An 18666-nucleotide genomic window follows, 5' to 3' on the forward strand; every position below is an offset into this window, starting at 1 on the left:
ACTGATCCAGCCATTCTGGCTGGCAATTTGGAATCATGCTCAAAGGGCTATAAAAGAATGCCTGCCCTTTCATCCAGCCATACCATTGTTGGGTTTGTACCCCAACGAGATCATAGATAAACAGACTTGTACGAAAATATTTATAGCTGTGCTTTTTGTGATGGCAACAAACTGGAAAAGGAGGGTATGTCCTTCAATTGGGGAATGGCTGAACAAACTGTGGTATATGCGGGTGATGGAATACTATTGTGCTAAAAGGAATAATAAACTGGAGGAGTTCCAGGCGAACTGGAGAGACCTCCAGGAACTGATGCAGAGCGAAAGGAGCAGAGCCAGAAGAACATTGTACACAGAGACTGACATACTGTGGTAAAATCGAATGTAATGGGCTTCTGTACCAGCAACAATGCAATGACACAGGACAGCTCTGAGGGATGTATGGTAAAGAATGCTACCTACATTCAGAGGAAGAACTGCAGGAGAGGAAACATATAAGATAAACAACTGCTTGAACGCATGGGTCGGGGTGGACATGATTGAGGATGTGGACTTGAAACTACCACACCAATGCAACTACCAACAATTTGGAAATTGGTCTTGATCAAGGACACATGACAAAACCAGTGGAAATGTGCATTGGCCATGGGTGGGGGAAGTGCGGGGGGGTGAAGGGGAAAGGAGGAGCATGAATCATGTAACCATGTTAAAAATGATTATTAATAAATGTTTAAATTAAAAAAATAAGACTTTGACAGGTCAGAACACTGAGCAGAATCTAATAAGATAAAACCTAGTAGGAATAGCATAAAACCTTATATTTGGGATTTTTTTAAACTTTATTTTCTGTCTTAGAATCAGTAATAGGTACTCGTTCCAAGGCAGAAAGAATGATAAGAGCTAGGCAACTGGAGTTAAGTGGATTTTCCCAGGGTCACAAAGCCAGGAAGTATCTGAGGTCAAATTTGAACTCAGGACCTCCAAATTCCAGGCCTGGCATGCTATGTATGCACTGCTCCCATTTGGAAATTTTTAAACAATGATCTTCACAAATACAATGCAGTAAAGGTTTAGCTAGAGAACATTTTTTTTAAAGAGGTGTGTATGGGAGCGCGGGCGTCTTCATGGATGGCAAGCTCAATCTGAGGATACTAATTAGGAAACAAAGGCCCCATTTCTTGTAGGGTGAGTAGCTGGATTAGGAAGCAAACCCAGGTCAAGTCTTCTTTCCCAGCATGTACCACATGGCCTTCCATTTAAATACACAGGGTTTATAAAGTTTATACAGTATTCTATTGAACAGAAGGCAAGAACCTAAAATCCCTCTTTCTGAGTACCATGAACTGCCTGAATCTGAACACCAGAGGAAAGTCCACGTCTGTCTGACTCCATCCTTATGCCAACTCATGCTGCTGGATTTTTTTCCTCTCTTTTGGCTCACTGACAGGGCAGGAGGAGGAACACTGCCCGAAATGAAGGTGACAAAAACCCCAAAATAGTAAGAAAAAGTTAAAAATAAACTTAACACTTCGCAGCCTTATTCGCTTGGAGGCCCAGCATATTCTGAACAGCTGGCCCCCTCTACACTGCCAATCCGCAAATCCCCAGCCCATTTCATCACCGCACTCTGCTTCTTCAGGTACTGATCCCATCTGTGACCCTCAAGTCACAGAAAAGTAGTCTGCTGTTGCTGTTCAGTTTTGTCCAACTCTTGCTGACCCCATTTGGGGATTTTTGACGAAGATACTGGAATGGTTTTGCCATTTCCTTCTGCAGCTCATTTTAGAGGTGAGGAAACTGAAGCAGTTAAGTGACTCGCCCAGGGTCCCACAGCTAGAAAGTATCTGAAGTCATATTTGAACTTAGATCTTCCTGACTTTAGGCTGGGTACTTTTATCTACTGTACCACCTAGTTGCCCAAATAAAGATCTACTCTACCAAAAGGGCAAAGCAAGAGCTGGGGATGGAGAAAAGAAAGGGGTAGGAGAGAGCCCTAGGGGTGAGAGACCCCATAGCTCATGAAGAGGACTCCCAAGCAAGACAACAGAGAAGCCTCTAAGAGAGACAGGAGAGGGTGAGCCCCAGTTCAGGCAATCACTATCAGGCATGACACTTTGCACAAATAAGTGCTCTTATCTCCAGGCCTTGGTTTCCCAATCTGTGAAATGAGGAAGCAGGATGAAAAGATTCCTTCCAACTCTAAATCCTGGGAGCCACAAAACTATATTTTCCAAGGTCCAGACAAGTGGCCTTATCTTCTGGTGGCAATGAGAGCAGGAACACAGACCTATTTTTCTATGAGTAACTGAGGTCCATGTGCCTTTCTGAAGACGGAGGGCAGGTAACTATTCTGGATCCTATATCCAGTCGCTGCAGGGTCGATCTGGCCTGGCTCCCCAATTCTCTGCCCAGTCATCCTGAGGCCTGCTGCCACACAAGATAATGGGTTCCATTCAGGTTTAGTATTTAAATAAAAATTGTCCTCAAAGATCTAAAACTAGGGCGTACACAGTCGAACCATTCTTTTTCTTTTAAAAAAATAAAAACTCAAAATAAATTCTCTTCCTCCTCCTCCTCTTCTTCCTCACAGTAGCATCAACATGAACTGGTTCTAAATGGGAACTGACTGAATCTGAACTAAACTCACCTCCCTCCAGGCCATCTGCATTGCTTCTGGTTTGTGCACTCAGACATATGGTGCTGGCTGACTACTCCACCCCAAGCGTCGAAAGAAGGGAAGGTGCTCACTCATCTACACAACTCAGTCCTTTGAGGTTCTTCCCCAACTCTCTTCCCATTCCCTGCAGTTCTCCTGGTTCTGCCAAAGGTCCGGATGTTGCCTCCATACCCCCTTATCCCCCACCTCATCCCTACCTTAAGAGTCCAGAGCAGCCATGTAGACTAAGACCTCTACCCCGCCAGGCACCTCACAAGTCATGTTAGCTCTGGGAAAGAAGGAGGAGCCCTAGGCTGCAGTTTTAGGGCATCCATGAGGGTCTATATGTCTAAGGCATTGGGCTACCATTTACTCAGAACCTGGCACTATCTTTGCTCCTGCTCCTTCAACCTCTACCCTCATTCACCTTCCCAGTCTCCTACTTTCCATTCCTACTGCCCTCTTTCAAGCCTCATCACTTCTCCCCTGGACTACTGAACTCTTATTGGTGCTCTCACCTCTACTCCCTGCTTTTTCCCAGACTGCAATGAAGCTCTCCAGTCAGACTAATCTCAGAGCAATCACTTCATCAACCTCCCTGACTGCTCCTTCTTTGTCTCCTCTGCTGGATCTTCCTTCTCATGATGGTGGTCCCTTAGGATTCTGTCATGGGCCCTCTTTTCTTCTCCTTTGAGACTGCTTCACTTGCAGCTCTCATGGATTTAATGACCATTTCTGCTCAATTCTGCCCATCCTGCCCTAATCTCTCTGCTGACCTCTAATCTCACATTTCCAACTGCCTTTCGGACACACAGAACTTGATGAGCAATAGACATCTTTTTTACTGATAACTTTATTTTTTGAAAATTTATTATCTTTTTTACCAATTACATGTAATAATGAATTTGATTGAACTCATCTGCCTCTCTCCCTTTCCCTCTCCTGGTGCTGGCAGGCAATTGAAAAATCGTATGCTTTCATCTGCATTCTGACTCCAACAGTTCTTTCTCTGGAGGTGGAGGGCATTCTTTGTCCTAAGTCCCTCAGGATTGTCCTGGATCATTGTATCACCAATAATAGCTAAATTTATCACAGATGATCATTCCACCATATTGCTGCTGTTACTGTGTACAATGTTTTCCTGGTTCGAGCAGTAGACATCTTAACAGAGCTCATTCTCTTTCCCCCCAAAACTCTCCTCTCCTCTCCTACCTTCCCTATTCCTATAGGCTCCTCCCAGACCTTCAGGCTCCCAACCTCAGTCATCCTGAACACCTTACTGTCTCTTACCCCCTATATCCAACATGGTGCCAAGGCCTATTGAATAGCTCCACCTCTGGGACCTCTCTTCAAAACATCCCCTTCTCTCTGCCCTCATCACATCATACCTGCACAGTTGCAATTGCTGCTGGTGGGTCAGCCTGCCTCAAGTCTTTCCTCTCTCCAATCTATTCAATTCCAGTAAGTCACCAAAGTGATTTTTCCAAAAACACAAGCCCAATCATGTCTTCCCCTACCCAGTAACTCCAGTGGCTCCCTATTGCCTCCAGAATTGTATCTAGAATGCTGTGTGCTATGCAAAGCCCTTTATAACCCCTCCTCCTCCTCCCTCTCCAACCTTCCTACTAACTCACTCAGTACCACATACTCTTTCAAAGGTCTCCTGGATGTTCCACAAACAAAATACTCCCATATTTCAGCTCCAAGTATTTTCTCTAACCATGTTCCAGGCCAAGGGCCATTTACCTCTTCCCCCCTGCTACTGACCTTCCTGGTTTCCTTTATGTCCCAACAAAAATCCCATCTTTTACTGGCAGCCTTCCCGACCCCTCTTTTTTTTCCTTTTCATTTCTATATATAAAACCCTTACCTTCTGTCTCAGAAAGAATTAGTATCAGTCCCAAAGCTGAGGAACAGTAAGAACTAAGCAACTAGAGTTAAGTGACTTATCCAGGTTCACACAGCTAGGAAGTATATGAGGTCATATTTGAATCCAGGACCTTTGGGTTCCCAGACCTTGCTCTCTACTACTGAGCCACCTAGCTGCCTCTCCCAAGCCGTCTTAATTCAAGTGCAATTATTCTATTAATTACTTCCTTTCAATCCCATAAACAACTTGCTATGTATCTATTTGTTTGCATGTTTCCTCTCCCTGCCCCCTTCTTTTTCCCTTTATACCCCTTTTTACACACTTGGCACTTAGCCTAGTGCCTGGCATGTAATAGGCACTTAAACATTAATAAACATTTACGATCAAAATGAGAAAGTCTGTCATGAATGAACACATAAATACAGATGTCTCTGACAGCAGCTGACTCAGTTACCTGAGAAAATATCGTCCAAGCAAAGTCATCAAGGCCCAGTTCCATCATGTTTGTCCTAATTCACCTATGGGCCTCTCTTACCCAAAGAGCCTCTCTCCACAGGACATCAACTGCCAAATGTGTCAGAAAATGTGCTCAGAAAACTTCTCCATCTTTTCCCTTCTGAATCACACGTGTTCCTCAGTGAGGATGGTCTCTAATAGTCCAGCTGAAAGCTGTTAGAAATCTAGAAAGCATCACAGTTGAAATCTAACCTCTTGCTTTGCCCAGGGATCTGCCTTTATATGCTCACTTTTGTTCTACTGCTTATCTCCTCTGCAGGATGTTTACCAAATATTTCCAGGGAAAAAGCATCAGAGCAACAGGCCAATGGATTTCAGTTCTAAGAGAAGCCAGTGGCAGAACATCTGGGTAGGCCTTATTTTCTACCCTCTCCACCATGGCAAAGCATAGAAAGGGTGGACCTGGAGCCAAGAGGCTTAGGCCTGAATCCCAGCACCATGGTTTACTGGCTGGTTAATCAGAGGCAGGTCACTCAACAAATGGAGCTAAAGTCTCCTTAGCTTTGCAATGGGGTAAAAATCAACCCATTTCCTAAATGTGCTAGAAAGCTAGGTAGCTATTATTATAACCCTCATTGTCCTCTAACAAATGAAAGCCACCTAAGGTCTCCAAAGGCTATGACACCTGAGCCTAAGCCCCAGTGGCAGAAGGCCTAGTGGGATAAGTCCAGCACAGTCAAGAGATATTCATCCCCAGGCTAAGGAAGGGCTGCAGGCTACAAGAAAGGAGGTCCCTGAGATGTCCACTGATCCTCCATGTCCTAAAGGAACCAACCCTCATGAACTTCATCAAGACTAACAAGCTAGTCAGGGCACTTCATGAAACAAGAGTTGCCTGGGGACTACAAGGATGCTGGCAACAGTTCCCAAAAACTGGCACATGAAACCTTTGTCCTTACTGCTACCTTCTGAAGTCATTAGAAAAGTCATTCCAATCCTACAAAGAGTTCGATAGGCCCAGTAGGAATCATCACCCAAAAATGGGGTAGAAGAGGCCTCGGATTGAAACAACTCATTGGGCTGCATTTATAATGCTGCCCAGATACTTATATATGTCAATAAGATAATGGTGAAAGTCAGTGAGCCACCAGCCCTGACACAGGATGCTACAAGATCAGGAAAGATCTGTCCTACCATCAGGAAGGGGCCTGCAGGAAAGGGCATCATCCAGATCTCGAGCAGTGGCAGGGTCAATGGTGAAGACACAATCTTTCCTAGAAGAGAGCAAAGACAAAATTAGCCATGCAGCAAGTGCCAGAGAAACTCCATCCAATTACATTGTGATTGCAAGAATGCTTAGCAAGCACCAGGTCCACATGGTGCCATATGCATTCATTCATTAATTCATTCATTCATTGACTGACTAGGCCTGCAGTGTGTGTTAGCTCCAAACCCATGGGGTAAGCAAAACCCAGATAAGGGATTTGAATACCCTGGACAGTCCTGACTTCCACCCCACCATGAAGCTGTCCATTCACTGAAGATGTGGGCCTTGACTTATCAAAAAATAAGATGCTTAAAGACATTGGAAAGTAGGGTTTTCCGGCATCAAAAATAGGCATTTATCAAAATTACTTTTCATTACTGTGAAACAAAGAAAACCATAAACTCTGAAGAATCAGAATTGAAGTCTCCTAAAGGAAAATGGAGACTATATTGGGGAAGTGTGAGTAAGCCATAAAAGACTGCTATCAATGATGTGAGCACAAGAATTATATGATGGGCATCATTAGGATCAAAAAATGTAGTGGGCTATTCGTTTATCAAGCATGAAAGCAAACGCCCCTGAATATGAAACAGCCTACACGCAGAAGGCCTTCAGAGCAGTGGTAATCTTCTAGGGAGGATTTAAAGTAGGAAGAGGAGGAGCCTGAGGAGGAGGGGGGCGTTGATAAGAATATGAGCCCTTAAGGGGAGGACCTCATCAGTGAATATGGTTCTCTTTAAATGAGAAGCCTGAAGTTCTTCTCAGGGTCCTTTCTGTGGGTGGTACCTTATAGAGCTGTCTCCTTTGATTATCCCAGATCTTATGATGAGAGCTGGCCCCAGTCCTATGACAAAGGATTACAGGATTATCAGATTTAGGGAGAGAGCAATAGAAGGGACTCTATAGCCTAATTGCCCTATTTTACATCTCCTCAACTTCTTGTTCTTACTCCAGAAGGCAATCCTAAAGTCAGGGAAAAAAGGTTACTAGAAGAAAGCTGATGCAGAGGACAACAGGAAAAAAGCTGGAGATCGGATGGATTTTGGTCAGAAGATAAGAGCTACTCTCAACTCATTGTATCTGAAGTTCTGAAAGGCCAGGTGGCCAGTGGGGATGGGAAACCACATCAGGGGAGAGAAAAAAGTGTATGTATAGACATTCATAGTCATCTATGGGAAAAGGATCACTAGAGGAGAGAAAATAGCCTGAAACAGAGCCTCTGGAGCACAGCCATAGTCAGTAGGCCAAAGGGAAACTGACCATACAGTAAAAAGGTCTGGGAACTAGGGATTAGAGAGGCAGGAATAGAGTCAAGAAAAAGCAGAGCCAAGGAAGTCATGGAAGGAGGTCTTAAGGGTCCGGTGTAGCCCTGGGGTCAATGAGATTAAGGAAAGAGAAAGATCCTGAAGGGCCCAGAAGACAAAAAAGTCAGAGGAATGGTTGGGACTAGAAAGAATCGGGCTCCAACACAAGGGGAGAGAGAGGAGAAAAGACTCTTCCAAGAAGATTGGCCAGAGGAGCTGTCAAGTGTAGGAATCAAAGTCTACTGTCTCTAGGACAGGGGAAAACATCACATGTTTTCAGGCAGAAGAGAAGAAGCCAAGTCAAGAAGGAGGAGACAGGAGATTCAAGAAGTGGGATAATCCAAAAAGCAAAGCCTAGAAACAATGCTGACAAAGTTACATCTTCCTTGATAGAGAAGACAGAAACAGAGCAGGTGCTCAGAGGCTCTTTTTCTTCTTTGGACTAGATACAAAGATGTAATGTCAACAAATGAGGCCTCTTCACCAATTCTTCTTGCTACAAAGAGTTCCACCAACCCAGGAATACCATCCTCATTTTTAGGTCTTTGGCATCTTTTCTACAAGCATCTGCAAGTTTCACCAAGGGAGGAACAAAAGAAACTCTGTGGCAGAAGAACTCTCCAGAAGGTGACAGGGCAGCCTGGAAAACAAGTCTCAAATATAGCCCAGGCATGTGTGCAGTGGCTAATGGTGGGAGATGGAGGGATTCTCACTGTTCAAAGCAAGGCCATTAATGGATTGGTCTGCTTCAGTGACGGAAATGGTGAGGTTTGAGATCAGTCTGTACCTGATTTTGGGTCCTGAATTACTGTGCGAGGAAAGCTTACTGCTCTTGCAATCTGTGACAAAGAAAAGGAAAGCTGGGCAGAGTCTAGTGGAAACAGGAAATGGAGAGAGGAAATTTCAAAAGATTTAGAGAAAGGATCTTTAGGATTGAAAGACCTAAACCCAAACCCAGAGGTTTAGAAAACGAAATACTAAAGATACAAATCAAAACAATTCCGATAAAGAAGAAAACTGAGAGTTGTCTAAAAAGACTTGTATGATGGTACTGGGTAAGAGACAGAAGGGAGGATCAGTGGAATAGACTTCGGGTAAATAACCTCAGCAAGATGGTGTATGATAAACCTAAAGATCCCAGCTTTTGGGACAAAAATCCTGCTGGGAAAATTGGAAAACAGTTTGGGAGAGATTCGGTTTAGATCAACATCTCACGCCCTGCACCAAGATAAACTCAGAATGGGTGAATGACTTGAATATAAAGAAAGAAACCATATGTAGATTAGGTGAACATTGAATAGTATACTTGTCAGATCTTTTATATTAATTTTATTTCTTACATTGATGGTGACCAGAAGTTTTGGAAAAGAACTCATTTAAAGATAGTCTAAATAAATTTAGTAAAAGCCATGCTGCTGCTAATAGCTCCAGTTGCCTATTTCTGCCACTTCTATTCCTGATCTTCCCGATTCTTCACCCACCAGCTGCCCACCCGACTCCTCACTGGAACCAGAGCTCTTTTGCTGCTGTTCCCTATCCCAGACAATGCCAGGAGATTGTGGTCCTTCCTGTTGCTGCTACTATTTGGAGCCAGTCTCCTGAGGCTTAGGAAGTATAACTCCCCTTCTTTTTCATTGTGCACAGCTGAGAGTTTCCTCCCTGCCTGCCTTGGAAGCCCAGTGTTTCCTCTTAGACAATAATTAGCCTCCTAAAAGGGCCTTTACCTGAGGAGAGCTTTTAACTTTTAACCCCTGCTCTCACCTGGGTTTTCCCAGTCCCTGTCCTGGTTAGGCCTCCATTCTCTGCTTGTTGGGGAGGAGACCAAGATAGCAACATGGGCTCTTTATTTTACCCCAAAGGGGAAAGAAAGGTTACTCTTTAAACAGGACATAGAATGGCAAGCATGGCCTGTATTGCCTATTTCAAACAGATCCTAGTTGTGGGATGTTTGTTTTTTTGTTTTTTTGTTTTTTCTTGGTTTGTTTTTTTCCTTACTTCCATTCCGTGTGATTATCCTGCCTGAGACTCAGGGGAAAGATTCATCCCCCTACACATCCTGGCCATTTGGGCCTGCCCAAGCTCTGAATTATACACATTATGAGGGTCATATATGCTATGCCCAGTGCAAAATTCTCCCTTGCTATGGGAGATCCCAGGGCTCAGATAAAAGGAACTTTAATGGATAAAAAAAACTTTAAAAGTCTAGGGGTAAACTTAGTAAACCTCCTCAAACTCCACTGTTTTTTTGAAAGTCTCTGTATCTTATTGTACTTTGCTGATTGTTTAACCAATTACTTTTATTGTTTTAAGGTCACATGTTAATCTGATCAATATCTATTTGTTACACTGATCATTTTAAACTATTGTGTTTTGGGCTATTAGATAAATTCTGTTCATGATTTTATTGGACCTCCTTAATAGTAAACAAGTTTATTCTGATTGGTTAAAAAGGTTTTTGACTATACTGCTTGTAACTTGTCATTTGCTTATATTACTGTATTTGCTAATTTCTTTAAGGTTTAAATTTCCTTTTTTTAAGTTTATCTGTATTAAGCTAATTAATATCTATTCTGTTATGATTCTTTATCTGTACTATTTCCCCATGATTTTACTGAACAATATCATTGTAAAAAGCCCATGAACATCTTACATAAAACATTTTTTCAAGTTGTAAAAAGCCCATAAGTCTTATGTATCCTGGATTTGTCATCTCAACTATTGGGCTCACATGTTGCTTATACAAGTTTTTTCTTTTACTTTGCCTTTGTTAATTGTCACATATGATGATGGATGGACTCCATCAAAACCGGTTACAATTGTATACAATCTTGAAGAATATGATGACTTAATAATTTAAATTGTAATTTTATAAGGGGTCTTTAAAATTGACTTTAGGATACCTAGTAACTTTTAAATGGATGATAGGTTTATATATTTATTATATTATAAAGAATGTTTTATTAAAAGGCAGAGAACCAAATAGAAGTTCCTACCCAAACTTTTTATATATAATGTAGGAAGCCTATATAATGTAAGAGCTCCTGCAAGCATAATATTTTAACTCTTTATTTTAATTTATTTTCCCACCATAAGGATCTAAAATTCTTGGTTATATTTTAGAGCCCAAAAGTTTTTTTTATCAGCTTTGTGTTTTTTTTTTCAAGGCTCTGCCCCACATTTGGATGGAGGCAATAATAGATTTTTGTTAAAAATATTTCAGCCAAGGTTGAATGATTTGCTATACCTGTAGAATTTGTGACAAGTATACATTTTAAAATATCACATAAGTGGCTACACAGAAACTCGTGTGAATCCTATATGATGGTGGGTTTGTTTGCTATTGTCATTAAATTTATTATTGTAATTTTGAGGAATTTCAGTACTTCTTTGAATGTGCATTATCTATTATATTACTGTTTTTATATATCTGCTATTTTTGTAAAAAAAAAAAAGCCATTTGCACTCACAGTAGTTCATGACAAAGTTTAAAAGGAAATGGATCTCATTTTTGGGTGAGAAACCTTTCACTGATTCTAAGCTATTATTTTTTAATTTTAAAGTATTCTTTTATCATTTTTTTTCACTTGTATGTGCAATACAGTATTTGAGTTTCTTTTTCCCTCATTTTTTGTACTTGGAACACATTATTTTACAGTAATATGTTTAATATGAATATATATTTGCTATAATATCAATGCATACCCAAAACTATGATAACCTGTCATATATTGATAAATGTTATGGGACTGTGATTAATGATTATGTCTGAACAGGAGAAGGGAACAAAAGAGCCAATATACAGTCCCAAGAAGAACAAGGTCATGGAGACCAACCAATCCCTATGGGATTGATGAGAATCTGCACAGTGCCTAGAAACACAAGATCAAGAAAGACCATAGCAACCCAGGTAGGATTGACAAACCTTCCACGTCAATATTAAGGACTTGAACCTAGCGTTTGGGTTCAAGATCTCAGCTGTTCTGACATACGTTAGAGGTCAGGTCTCTGAGCCACATCCTTGTCAAGTACCGGAGGTTAGCTATCATCCTGGTTCTCCCTATCCCTGAGAGTGAAGGCAAATCAGACCAGGGAAAGACATTTTCCTTTCGCCCAAAATTCTAGTCCCTTTTCTTTCTCTTATAAGTGTGGCAACTTTCTGTAGTCATGGCTACTAAATGGGTAAGTACACAATTGCTTAAATCACTTTAATTGGGCCTTGCCTTGATTCAAGGACTGTTATAAGTTTATTTTTCCTTTACTTACATTTTGCACATTAAGACTTTGACATTTTATATTTCATCCACAGGTTATTTTTCTTTTATTTGGAATTTTTGATGTTTTTTATTTCTTTTGCCAATTGATTTGTATACCCCCATAACTCAGCCATTTATCCTTAGCTGATCTGGGTGTTTGTCTCTATCCTCTTCAGAGGGGAATGTGTTATTAATTCTCCTCAGGGGAGTATGTATGTATTATAATCTATAATGTAAAGTTTAAATTCTTTTGAGTATAATTTCAGGATAAGAAACTTGCTACCCTCCCCAAGTCCAGAAAGTAAACTGTCTGGAGAAGGCACCCATGAAGATTCCTGCAGAAACCCTACACTGCATCAAGAAGATCCACAATGAACTTTGGGGTACAGTTGATTGAACTGTGGGGGTGTGAAATGCATTTGTTTGGAATGTACATTCTTATGCCGAAGGGGATTGCCCCCTAATTGGCTTTTTGTCAGTGCACCTAGCAATCACAGGATCATTGGTTTTGTCTTCTTTTCTTTTATCCCCAAATTACTGTAGTTTAAAAAGTTGGTTATGTTTACAAGAGCCTTCGGGGAGACAATCTCCCTTGGCTCTCAGTGGGGAATGTGTTATTGGAAAATTTGGGGTCCTTGAACTACATTTCCCATGAGCCCACTGGCTTCCTGTCTTGCGTGATAACGTAGACAGTTACGTGATGATGTAGACAGGAGGATAAAATTGAGGGGCTGGGCTTCTTCTCTCTCTTTTGCTTTGGAAAGGTCAGCTATAATAACATAGTGATCTTTTTTACACTTTCTAGTTTAATCAGCACTTGTATCATTAATTAAGAACTGCCCATGTGAAGGATTTTGCATGCATTCTATTTTATTTTTGATTGTATTTTCTGTCTCTATGTTTTCAGATTTCTTGGCATAAAAAAAGAGTGTTTCCTAAGGCCCAAGGTCTCTGGTTCTCATCTTGACCAGAGCTTGCTTTATTGGGAGATTGGCCCCCTCTCAATAAGCCTATTTAGTTTGGAGTTTGTACTGGTATGATAAATTTCCGCCACACTGGTCTTCGGTGGGTTTTTCAGGGCCTAGTACTCTCTCTACTGTTCCTCTTCTTACCTGTCTGACCACACTTTACCAGTCTCCCTTGTTCGATTCTTTATTGAAGTTATGCTCCATATCCAGGAGACTCCCACAAAGGCTATGCAGCATTTCCTCTTCTCTCTCTCAGTTGATGATCTCATCAGCTCCCATGGATTCAATTATCACAGTCTATGAAGATGTCTTCCAACCTAGAGATCTGGTCCCAACCTCTCCTGAACTCCAACCCCACATTGCCAGCTGCTTACTGGAAATTTCAAAGTGGATGTCTCAAAGGCAGCTTGACCTCCAAATGTCCAAAACAGAACTCGCTCTCTTTGCCCTGAATCCCAACCTTTTTCTGAACATCCCTGTTACCATGGTGGGCACTGCATCCTCCTAGACAGTCAGATTTACCAACTTCATATGATCATCTATAGCTCTCTGACACTTGCCTCACAAAAGCGATCTACTACCAAATCTTGTCATTTCTACATTTATGACATCTCTCCTGTATGCTTCCTCTTCTCCATTCACATAGTCACCAAACTAGTTCAGGATCCCATTAATTCTTGACTGGACTACTGAAAAATGACTCAATTTGGATCTCCTGCCTCAAGTGTCTCTCCCCTGTTGGAAATGCACTGGACAGAGCCCCCTGGCATTAGTCAGGAAGATGTAAGTCCAAATCCACCTTCAGAATCTTAAGAGTTGTATGACCCTCAGTAATTCACCAGCTACTGTGTGTGCTTCAGTTTCTTTATCTATAAAATTGGGCTAATATTAGCACCTACTTCCAAAGCTTGCTGTGAGGATAAAGTGTGATACTTGGTAAGCATTTGACACAGAACCTGGCACATGGTACATATTTAATAAATGTCTGCTCCCTTCTCCTTCTCCCCCTTTTCTTTTCCAATCTATCCTTCACACTGCTGTGAAAGTGATTTTCCTACAGTCTAAGGCTTCACCAGTTCGTTACATCACCACTCTACTCACTAAACTTGATTATTCAAAATAGCCCTAGGATCAGCTATAGATTCCTCTCTTTGGCACTGAAAACATCATCCTCTGGTTCAATCTGCCACTTCCTGGGGGATCATGAGAAAGTCATTTGCCCTCCATGACCTCAACTCTATAGTCAGGGATTTTCTAGATTTTAACCACATGACTACATAGTCTGGGCACATTGATCTACTTGCTATTCCTCTCCCCCAATATTCCATCTGCATTCGCTGCATCCCTGCCCTGAATGGGTGTCAGGTTTGGAATGCTCACCTCCGAAAAGCCACTACCTAGAATCCCTGACTGCCTTCAAGAATCAGCTTAATGAACAGACTCCTCCTCTAGGAGGCCTTTCCTGGGCCCTACAGATGCTGCTACTTTCCATCTACTTGGAAAAGGGTTTCTATTCACTTACTGATAAATATGTTGTTTCCACCATTAAAACAGAAGCTCCTGGAGGGCATGGGTGGCTATTTGACTGACTTTGACTGACTGAACCCCTGGAACCAAGGTCTGTGACTAGTGGATAATGTTAGCATAGAGCAGTTCTCTCAAAGGCCCATGAGGCCCCTGGTTCTGTTCAATTCAACCTCTGAAGCAATGACTTTGATCATGAGTATCAAATCTGTAGCATCATGGCCTGCAGACCAGATTAAAATGTCATTGGGAAATGTTGAACAAAACAAAAAATATTGTGCAACACAAATAATGTCCATTTATGGCTTTCTAAGTCAATATGCCATCCTCGGGGATCTCATTCTATTTGAGTTTGATACTACTGGCTCACAGGAAGACATTAATGGAATACTGAACATTTTGATGGCATGAAGGTCAAGAGAATAGTGGAAAAACTGAGATAAAAAGGTCTTAGCAAACTTGCACAAGGGGCTAAGCTTAAAAAGATGAAATTTAAAATGGAAGAGAAAATCTTATACTAGGGCTAAAATCACTGGAGAAGGGAGACATTCATAGCAATTCATATGAAAAAGTCCTGGGGATTTTGGTGGTATGAGTCTACAATGGCCAGGGCCCCATTTATGGAAGTTGGTCTCAACCTCAAAGAGGATGAGGAACACCCTACCCTCTCACCACCATGTCAGACCACATCAGGGACACTGCATTCAAGGTTGCATCAATAGAGGCCTGGTGTCCAGAATAAAGGAAGTTGAGGATGCTCTGCTCAGAGCACATTGGAGGCATCATGCTTTTCCATGCAATACATTTTTGATAGTAGAATAACAAGGTGAAGAGGGAATCTTTTATTTTCTTATTCTTATAAAATCATTTTAATTAGCTAATTAAGACGGATTTTAGCAATAAGTCATCTGTTCCCACACTAGAAAAACCACTTTTGATTGGAAACAGAGCAAGAAAAACTAAATTAGATGCAGAAGAGCTGATAAACATTAAGATACAGGCTGAGAAACACAAACTGAATGAATAAAATATTCTTTCAGAAAAACAAATTCCCTGAGCCTGAAAAATGTACCTCAACCTGACCCCTGAATTGTATTTCTTTTCTCTTTTGAAAAGGGAGAATTATGTGAGAGTTCACTGAAGAGGTGAAAGGCTGCCAATGATGCTGCCATGTTTTCTACAGGGTCTTCTGAATGACAGAAGTTCTGCAGGGGTGCATACGGTCACATTCCAGCATCTCCAGTAGCTTCATATTCACTGCAAGTCTAGGAATAAAAACTCCCAGACCCTGCTGTATCCCATCATGTGCTCCCACCATGGTGGCTTTTAAAAGATGTTTTCTGTTTTCTTTGACATTCTCTTCTTATACAATTACGTTCTGAGCCTTGGACCAAGGCTGAGACCCAGGTGAAGCACAGGTTCCAGTAGCTCTCATTGTTCCATCAGTCTGTCTATCCCTATTCTTTTCTCCTTACCCCTCTCAATTGCACACATAATCCTGGTGTGGGGCATTTAGGTAAAAAAACTGGATGGGTCGGATAGAGCAAGATGGGAAGAAAAGAACCTTAAGGGAATTTAAAATGAAAACTTTAAAACTATCTGAGCCTTCTGTCAAGATGGCAGAGAGGTCGAGTCTGTGGCCAGCTCCCCTTCATCACCCACTGCAACAAAGCAAGAAATAAGTCAAGTGAGAGAAAATAACAACAACAATGTTGAGGAATGAAGAAAAGCCAATGATGCTGAAGAATAAGGAGCCCAAAGGAGCCCCTGGCACAATGAATAAACATGACAGGGAAAGAAAAATGCCAAGGAGAGAATGGCCGCCAAAATGAGAACCCCAGGAAGACAAAGGAAAGCTGCAAGAATGCCCAGACAAGCTGCAGAGTTTAGTAAAAGGAGAAAGGAAAGAAAGGAGAAGCAAAATGACAGCTCCTAAAGGGAACGCCAAGAAAACAAATCGATGCTTTGGAACACAAGGGAGATGTTTTTAATCACACACTGGGCCCCTGAAGCGACACAGTAAAGAGATGGAACCCCAAAATGCACAGCTGCAGAACAAAGACCACAAAATCAGAGACACATCTGAGGTCTCTACAAACCACTTTGTGAGGCAATTTAAGAACTACTGACTTCCCAGAAAAAGAAAAGCCCCAAGATGCCTCCCCACCTGCCACCCTCTCCACACACACCCCAGAAAGTTGCATCTAGAAGCCAGAAAGAATTCCTAAGACTTTGGTTACACCAGGCTTGATTTCACCAGAAATGTAGTGACTGCAGGGGGTGGGAGGGAAGGGAGAGAGAGAAGCTAGAATGGAAGGGACAGCTCTAGAGATGATCATGTGGAGCTGAGAGTTAGGGAGAAGGAAAGAAAGAGTGGAGAAGAATAGAAGGGGACAAGTGTATGAAGGACAGAGCCTTCAAGGATCAAGAAAAGGACACAGATAAAGGAGCAGCAGAGGCTGAATGACCACCCAGAGAGAAGGTCTACACTGTGAGGAACTGAGGTTGAAGGAACTCTCATGCTCTTTCCAAATCTATAATGGGAACTTCACATCTACTCTTTTGTGCTGTTAAACTATGAAGATGTCTACCCTAAAGCATGGCATAATTGATTCACAGACTACCATGAATCAAATCACTCCATTTGGACATGGCAGGAGCAAAAACACCATTCACCAAAAATTATTATATTTTAACAGAAAGAAATGACCAACTGTGGACACAGAGCCAACAAATGCTTCCTGAGTTACTGACTTTCACATCAAAAAGCACCTACTGTGTACAACAGTTGCCATAGCTTTAAACTGATGAACCATCCATACTGGACAGTGAGAAATGCACAACAAAGACTTTGCTATGAAAGTTTCTAAGAGGGGGCTCTCCAAGCCAGCAGATGTGATCTCCAACGATTGGCACTGTCCATTCAGAATGCTGCGGCCACACAGGGCCTACCTCTGAAGGCTGGAGACTGTCTTCAGGGTAGTGAAGTCAGGCCCTTGGGCCAGGGACAGACTTCTCAGAGCCCAGGCCTCATTAACTGCAGTGGCTGATGGCCAATGCCTTCTTTCCCTGCAAATGATTTTTATAGCCACAGTTCATTTCCATATCTTAGGTTTTCATTGAACATCTTGTTCTCATTCTATCTACATTCATGTCTCTCTCCTAAAGAGTTAAATTTATCTGGTATGGATTCGCTTCCTTCTCCCCTGCATCTTTTCATCAGTCCTATCTGTTATCTATCACTTGGAAAGCCTAGTGCTTCCTCCCTTTACGCCTGCATATCTAGAACAGAAAGAGGAGGACAAGGAATGGCTGGAGGTGCCAGATGCAGACCCAAAGTGGAATCAAGGAGGGTGGGAGTGGGAAAGAAAGTCTGTGGGCCCTGACCAGTGACCATGGTAAAAATGATCTGGGCTAGCTGATTGGGAGCAGGGTCCCACAACAAGGCTGGGGAAGGGAGAAGAGGAAGAGAAACAACTCCACCCTGACCTTAGTGGGAAAACATCCCTAGTCAGAAAAGCCTGCCTACACCACACTGGAGCGTTGGGCTGGACACAGAGTCAAGTCTTGTGTGTCCTTTTTCTACTAACTTCATCACAGGGTCTTGAAGACTTCCATTTCCCCACAGCATCAGGGTACCTGGCTGGTCTCCAGGAGAGAGATGCAAAAGTGGCCCAGGGGAGTAGCATTATGTGGAAAGGGAAATATGAAGGAAGGAACCTTCCATCTCCCTTCCCCAGGCTGGAGGACCACTGCACCCTGGTGCCTGGGGCATAGCAGCTCCCATTAATTCTTCCCTGGTTAAAGAAAAAGAAGGCACTTGAAGAAAGTCAGTCTTAGTCCTCAAGATGAAGCCCAAGGCAAAGGCCCACCATATTCCCATGGTCATGCCTTATGGCGACAAATCATATAATGCAATAATCTTCTAATTTAAGTTGCAGGTGATTCAAAAATGAATGGGGAGGGGTAAGCCATCACCCACTCCAGGCAGTTGAGATGCAAGGAAGCTGAGACCAATTTTCAGTGATGCCCTTGGCTCAAGAAGGGACAGCTGTAGTCTGCACTATTGGAGCTGGGCTGAGATTTCATAGCATAAAGGGGAGGGAGAGAGAGACAGAAAGGGAGTATTCTGTCATACCCATTTCCGTATTTCTCTCCAAGAACGTAATACATTATTTCAGAGGGGGCAGTTATTTTAAGTGTCACTAGATACCAGGCACTGTGCTGAGTCCTAGAGATAAAGACAAATGGCAGTCCCTGCCCTCAAGGAGCTCCCAATCTAATGTGAAAAGTGGCATGCAAACAACTATATGCAAACCAGCTAGAGCATGGCTAAACTGGAGATCATCACCAGAGGGAAGGCAAGCACCA

At 42.3% G+C, this 18666-nt stretch overlaps 1 protein-coding gene across 2 annotated transcripts in view; it reads right to left on the minus strand.

The window, feature by feature from the left end:
- Nucleotides 1-18666, minus strand: part of DIS3L2 (DIS3 like 3'-5' exoribonuclease 2) — a 334902-nt gene that overhangs the window by 155591 nt on the left and 160645 nt on the right. For both annotated transcript variants that reach the window (XM_044673271.1, XM_044673272.1), the window contains one exon: nucleotides 6174-6253. In XM_044673271.1, the coding sequence (XP_044529206.1) occupies nucleotides 6174-6253 (80 nt within the window). The remainder of the gene's footprint in view (nucleotides 1-6173; nucleotides 6254-18666) is intronic.

The sequence above is a fragment of the Gracilinanus agilis genome, chromosome 4 (assembly GCF_016433145.1).
Source record: "Gracilinanus agilis isolate LMUSP501 chromosome 4, AgileGrace, whole genome shotgun sequence".
NCBI lineage: Eukaryota > Metazoa > Chordata > Mammalia > Didelphimorphia > Didelphidae > Gracilinanus > Gracilinanus agilis.